Source organism: Charadrius vociferus, unplaced genomic scaffold (assembly GCF_000708025.1).
Source record: "Charadrius vociferus isolate BGI_N301 unplaced genomic scaffold, ASM70802v2 scaffold266, whole genome shotgun sequence".
NCBI classification, from domain to species: Eukaryota; Metazoa; Chordata; class Aves; order Charadriiformes; family Charadriidae; genus Charadrius; species Charadrius vociferus.
The window spans coordinates 457,161-464,302 of NW_009649114.1; the positions used below are offsets into that span (position 1 = coordinate 457,161).

At 56.4% G+C, this 7,142-nt stretch overlaps 1 protein-coding gene across 1 annotated transcript in view; it reads left to right on the forward strand.

Annotated features, from left to right (window-relative positions):
* PLXNA2 (plexin A2) overlaps window positions 1–7,142 on the forward strand; it is a 167,704-nt gene that overhangs the window by 92,375 nt on the left and 68,187 nt on the right. The window contains 1 exon segment of the mRNA XM_009888264.1: window positions 6,842–6,942. Within this exon segment, the coding sequence (XP_009886566.1) occupies window positions 6,842–6,942 (101 nt within the window).

Genomic DNA, 7,142 nt, shown 5'->3' on the forward strand with positions numbered 1-7,142 from the left:
GCCCGCGCGGGGGGGGGGGGAGGGGCCTCGGCGCCTGCCGAGGGCAGAGGAGGAGCTGCCAGGCTGAACAGACCGAGCCTTCGGGGAGCGGTGGCGGGCGGCCCGTGGTCGAGATGAAAACCCATTTCTCCTCCTCCAGGTTTACACGAGACTGTGCTGCTCCTGGGAGCGGGGATGGCATCTCTGCCTGGCACTTTGTTATTCCAACAAATCTCGCTCAGATGTTTCATACTGATGCAATGATTAACTCGAGTCGTGGTAAACCACGGGAAAGCGTTAGTCTGCAGCAACCTGCGTGCCAGAACACGAGTCTGCTCCGAGCCCGAGCCCTGCCGCCCGCTGCTGGGTTGGATGGAGGAAACTCTGGCTTGAGGATGATTTTACGGCTTGATGAAGCTTTACGCTGGGGCATTTGCTGGTTTTTCATTGTCTCTTGCTTCCCAGAGGAGGCTGCCCTTACTTTCCTCCCCTCCCCGGGAGCCTGGCGCTGTGCGCGGGGGCAGCGGGGAGCCGAGGACACAGGTACGCGTGGAGAAGGGCTCATTACCGGCTGAGCAAGCGATCCGGTCTCCTGTGCTCAAACACAGCTTGTCCTCGTAAGATGCTAATGAGGTTCTTATAGCAGTAAAGCCAAACTCATTGAAAAGGTTGCTTGGATCAGAGTTTAAGGGACTTTCTCTGTATGCATCTGCAGCGCTGTAATTAAATAATCCCTTTGTAGTCATGGAAACATTGTCTCTGTGTCCTCTCCCACTCGCTGCTTTTCTGCCAAAAGTTACAGGCGTTGATTTGGTTCTGACAGCCCTTCGGTAGCTCTGATAATCCTTTCTCTGCCGAGCAGCGTGGGAGAGGAGAGCTGGGTCCTCCAGAGCTGCTGTACCTGTCGAGAGAACTCCCCCTCATCCGCTCCTTGCCTGGGTGCGTACCTTCATCTGTAACAGAGATTGATGGCTGGAGCAGGTATTCCTGCCTTCGAGGGCTCGGCAGCACTTCGGGGACACTCCTTAACGCTTTTCAGTTAAAACACTTCCCCTTTGCCTTCTTCCCCGTGTCCTGGCTGCTGCCCCACGTGATGTGCCGGCTGCATCCCCCTCGCTGCCGGCTCCTCCGTGCTCACCGCTGCCATCGGCCTTAGCGTGTCCGGGATCTGCCCCGGCTCTGTTCGCGTCGAGAACAGGTCATTTCCAGGTGGGACTTTTCATGCAGCGTGGGGCGGGTTGGACCCCCCGCTCTCGCTCCCCACAGCAACGAGCCCTCCGCAGCCCCACGCTGTTTTTCCCCTTGGCAGAAATGATGTCACAGGAGGACTCCAGATTTGAACAGTTCTGCATGAAGACACGGGGAGGAGAAACAGCGGGAAGAAGAGTCTGTCAAACTTTTTACAAGCCTCTGAGAAGGTCTGACTTTATTTTCCCCAGCTCTGTCACCCTGACACGTAAACGGCTGGGACTGATGAGTCCTCTTTGCTCCTTCCCACACTGTCTCACGTCTCCCGCAGCAGCACAAAGTGGTGTTTTTTCATGAATGAAGGGAAGAATAAAATCTCACTGGAAAGTTCATCAACTTTGGGCTCCTGCTCACTGAGTGATAGATAGCTTTAATTACATTGAACTAGTTGGCATCTCTACTACACTCCCCAAAGTCATTAAAAATAGATTTTCTGTTTGAACTCCAGCCCGCCGAGGGGGCTGCCGGCAGCGTGCCATGGCGGTGGGCCGCCCCGGGGGGTCTCCAGCCAGGGGGGTCAGAGCCCTGTGCTGGTAGCAGGCATAGGCTGTGGAAACTCTGCTTTGTTTGTTTATTTCATGTATGTATTTATTTGGAACTGAATTCTCACACTTTATTTTCTCTGGGGGCTGGCAGAGTTTGAGTTCACGTGTTTTGGAGAGTCTGTATTGATTTTTTTTTTTTTTTTTTTTTTTTTTGCTGACGTTATGGGTCAGGCAGTCAAGGAAAGCAGTAATAAGACTATCATTTAATTATTGAGAAGCAGTTTCATAAATAGGGAACTGAAAAACTCAGCAACAGAGTTTCAGCGCTGAGAGAAGGAAGAGAGGCGGCAATCGGGCTGGAGGGAGGAGCGCTCTGCCCTCGGGAGGAGGGAAATTCCCCGAGAGCGTTGGTTTCTTGGCTGTTGGCCTTCATGCAGACACTCCTCCTCTCTGCTGAACTGCTTTATCGCTTCGCCTTCGCTGTGATCGCACTGATGTGGAGCGCCCATCGCCTTTTCTGATCCCCGAAATGATGCGCTTCTGCTTCGGCGGGGTATGGCCTCGCGGGAGTCTCCGGGCTCTGCAGGGCAGCAGCGGTCCATCGCGCAGGAGAGGAGGGGCAGGAGTTGAGGCCGCGTTCGGAAGATTCCTGCGTGCCTCTGCTTGGCTTCAGGACCTCCTGCCTCGTGCTTCTGGTAGCCAGAGCGGAAATCTCGAGGCATCCAAAACCGGCACCCCCTTACCCAGGCTGAAGCTTCGCTGCGAGGTCTGCGAGCGCTGCGGGACGGGCGCTGAGCGGGAGCTCTGCTCACCGGGTGCCGCAGCACCTCGTGCTCCCGTGCTGCCGATAAGGTCATCAGCGCAGGCAACAGCTTTCTCGGGGCTCAGTCTGGGGTGGGGAACACACTCCTGAAGTGGTGATAGACCTTCTCAGATGGTTGCTCCGAGTGCCAGGAGCGCTCCTCTGACCTATCTTCTCTAATGTAAACAGAGAGGAGTATTTGCATTTAGAAACTAAATACTGAAAACCAAAGCCCTTTCCAAATAAACCATTCTGCTGCGCGCAGAGCTGCCCCAGGGGCTGGCAGGGACGAGAGAGCAAACAGCCCGGCTGTGCCAGATGGGAGTCACGCTGGTCCTGCATAGCTGCGAGGTGCTGGTGCCCACCGGGATGGGGATGGCGGGATGGGGATGGCAGGAGGTGGCAAAAAAAAAGGGGATACTGGGCCCGACGGCTGCCCCCACTCCTTTCCTGCTCTCTGCCTTCGGGAAGCCGTGGCACTGCCCAGCTCCGGGCGGGATCTCTCCTTTCTCCCACGCTGCTCCCTCCACTGCTTTGCCTCGTGGCTGCAGGCAGCAAACCGCTCCAGACTTTGTTGGTTCTGCTCTATCTGGTTACTGATAGAAACATTTCATTCCTCGCCTGAGCCGCCTGTGGCCATAAAATCTGCCGAGACGGACCCTCTGATGCCTCGTTGCCCCTTTGCTGCGGCGCTGCGCTGCGGCGCGGGCGGCGGGAGGGGATGCAGGCAGGGACGTGCGAGCGTGTTGCGCCGCACACATCCTTCCAGGCCGAGCAGGACCCGCTCCCATTGTCAGGAAGGTCGGCGTGCTGCCGTGATGCTCGACGGCCGGGGATGCGGGGGGATGCGCTTGCGAGAGCCGTGGCCTCTGCCGTACCAGGCACTGTCAGCAATCCCTCTGCTGCCTTCTCTTTTATCTTCCCCTCTGGTTTTCTTTTCAGTGCTTTTTTGTCTCGTTTTCTTACTGTTTCCTTCCTATCCAGCTGCTGCTTTGCCTCCACCGTCTCTTTTTTCTTTCCCTTGATGGCAGTCCGTGGCTGAACCAGGGGAGGTTCTTGGACTGTCCCCCACCCCGATCTGTGTCGGTCTTCCTTCCACCTGCAGGCATCGGTGTTCCTTGTCCTCTCTCCTCTCCCCAGCGCAGCGGTTCATACACACAAATGCTTTGGTCTCATAATGATAACTGGGCTGGCAGAGAACAATTGAAAAACCCCTAAAGCAAAGAGAGTGCTTCCAGCTTGCCGTCAGGAGGAGTAAGGATAGCTGAGCTTTGCTTCTGTACTGTCTCTGAAGGAAATAGAGCTTTCAGTCTTCTGTGTTCATGATTAGTATCGCATAACATATGGATATATCCTATTCTTAATGGTATTTCTCTTGTTTTTCCATTAAAATGAAATATATTCTTTAGAGCATTGGAATATTTTTGATAGTTGGATCATGGATGGTTGATTATGCATTAGTACTGTGAGAGCTGGACAAGTACTGCAAACCTCCCCAACCTTTTTCATGCACACAAATATTTAAATGCCTCCTCTTCATAAACTCTTTGAATGTCTTCATTTAAACATTTACTTGGCTGTTGGAGCAATGCGGGTTTTTGGCATTCATTCTTATGAAGGGTGAATTTCAAAGTCACAGGCATAAGTATTGGAGAAAAGCAGACGATTTATTCTTCCCCGAAGTCTTAGACCGTCCTCCAACCCGGGACCAAAAACCCGCAGCCACAGGGTCTGTCTGGGCGGTCGGGGCTGCAGAAGTGGTGGCCCAGAGGCACCCTCGGGGCTCTGCTACCCTCGTACGGGGCTTGGCCGGACCGGGGTGGCCAGCGTGGCCAGTGCCAGCCCACCCCCTCGTCTCTGCCGGGGCTGCTGCTCTCACCGAACACACGACCCTGCAAAGAGAAGGGGTGAAGTTATCTGCCCCGCATCTGCGGGCGTTACAGAGGAAGGATCCAATGGTCCCATTTGGGCCACAATCCTGCCACTCCAGGCGTTGTCCAAAATTTCTATGTGATTTTTGAAGTATTATCATGTGCAGAAGCCACAGCCTCTGAGCAGGAAAAGAACCCAAATGCCTAACGTAAAATCATCTGTAACGAACACTTATTCATGTAATTCAAATCCTCCGTTATTTATAGAGCACCGTGAGAGCATCCAGCTCCTCGCAAACGTGAAACAAGCCCTGAGCTGCATATAAATCACAGGGACGGATCCTGCCGAGCCTCGCGCCGTGGGCTGGAGGTGGGGGATCAGCAGTGCCCCTTCAGGACTGTCCTGACCTTTGGGGAAGGTGAGAGCCATCCCACCAACACGGCTCAACACATTTTTGGGGAAACCCAGTGACCTCCCTCGCCACATCCTGGGGTGGCTGGTGACTCCCACGGGGGCTGCCCAGAGCCACCGCAGCTCCGCGGGCTGCTCGTTGGCTTTGAAAAACACAACGTTCGGTCCTGCGTTCCCACCCAGGAACAGCGCGACGTCTGCATCTCTGGTCTGCGCTGGGAAATTTGGGCTCGTCGCCGGCGATGGGGGTGGTGTGGGCATGGCCGCAGTGCCGTGGCTGCACACCCGTGGCCAAGCGCCGGAGCAGGGGAGGCTCTGCCCGCCGCCGGGCTGGTGGTCTCGTCCCACCGTGGTGGCTGTAAAGTGCTTTTGAGGTCCTTCGAGAGAAGAAGCAAAGCAGGTACGAGCGTGTCACGTGCGGCCAGCCGTGAGACCCCTGGCGAGACCCCAGGAGGGCGCCCCGGATGCCTTTGGCAGCCAAGAATCACACCCAAGCGCTTTCTTTACACCTCTGTGCTGTTCTGTGACCCTGCATTTCTCTTCTCTGTTTCTGAAGCTCTTTACAGCCATCGCAGGCTGAACACATGCCCGGCGTACGTGGCCCTGCCTCTCGCACCCCCCGGGTCCCCATTATTCCGCCTCCAGGGCCGCTTTGCTCTCAGCATACCCCACGCTGAGCCCTGTGCCCATCCCACAGAATTTATCTCATCGAAAGAAAAAAAAAAACAAACAAACCCCAGCGCCGCGCATCCACGCACAATTTTTGTTTTGGGAAAAGCTGTTGAGTAGGGCTGAGGAAACAAGAAGAATAGCAGCCCTATTGGTGTCGTGTTTAGAGAGGAACTGGGTTCTCACTGTGTCAACAGCACTTGGCGTGAAAGTGGCCGTTGTTTGGCGAGACACTGCGCCATTCACCCCGCGCGCCCCAGCTGCTGCGAGCCGCGCGCTGTTTTGACGGACAGAGCGAGTGCGATGCCGACAGTTGTTTTAATTTTCAGCCACTTGCAGCATCGCTCCCGGGGCCCCGAGGGCAGCGGCCGGCTCTGCAGGGTGGCCGTGCCGGGGGCGGCGATAATTATTTACAGTATTTGATAATGGAAATGTAAATACGTTGGAGAGGGACTGGCACCGGCAGGGGCAGCGCAGGCGCACCACGCTGCGGCGTCAGGACAGGCGATGCAAATGTACCGTGCCCACCGGAGGTGGGAAGGGGCAGGTTGGAAAGGTAGAAGTGGAATTTCTTCACTGGAGTCAAGCAACGACCCGTGGTTAAAGCTTGGTGTCATTTTGGAGCCTTTGGGGTTTGCAGTGCTGATACAGGGGTCAGGACCGTGCTGCACCCGGGGGACCGTGCTGCACCCGGGCATCGCGCGGGGACCTTTGGGGTGGGCGATCAGTGCGAGAGGGGGTTCGCAGCAGCGACACGGGTCGGTGTTCCCGCGGGCGCTTCCCTCTCCTCTGCTCCGGCATCTCCTGCCTGGGAGAGATGGGCACGCCGGGGGGGACGTGCCTGGGGCGGCCAAGTCCCCACTGGTGCTGGAAGGGCTGAGGGTGGCCAAGGGGGAGCAAGCAGTGACATACCCACATAGGCTAAATAATCTGCCAACCTGCAAAATCCCAATGAATTTTATTCCCCACCAGCTTTCCTCCCTGAAGCAGCTTCCCCCGTGGCGAGTGTGAGATAGCGACCTGTAAATCAGGGAGGAGAGGAGGCAGCTTTCGTCCCCGGAGCATCTCTGGGCGGGGGGTCGGGAGGGCTTCGGGCGAGCTGGCACCGGGGGCCGGCGGGGCTGCGGGCTGCGGCTCCGCTGCGCCCGTGATTCATGGCACAGATGCGCCCGAGGGATGGACGGACTTCATGACTCCGTCCCCAATATTTCCTCTTCTTGGCTGACTCCTGCATGGATGTTGAAACAAATCAGTTTGTGAACCGCTGGTGTGTTACTCGAAGCAAAGCAGCGAAGCAGGACCTGGAACTGCTCTCGCTTCGCTCCCCCGCCGTGGGGTGAGGAGCTCTGAGCCCGTGTGTTTGCTTCCTCTGCAGGTGTCCCGGGTGCCCGTGGAGTCCTGCGAGCAGTACACGACCTGCGGCGAGTGCCTGAGCTCGGGAGACCCCCACTGCGGCTGGTGCACGCTCCACCACATGTAAGTCCAGCCTCCGCCACCGCGTTGGAGCTGCTGGTGGTGATGACAAAAGCAGCTTTCAAAGCCACCACGCAGTCTTTGCGAAAACGAGTGAGGGTGAAGTTCCTTAAATCCATTCTTCCCTTCCCTGGATGTTCGCTGCGGTGCAGCCATTGAAAATCCCCGAGCTCCTGTGAAGAGGTAAAGGAAAATAAATTCCT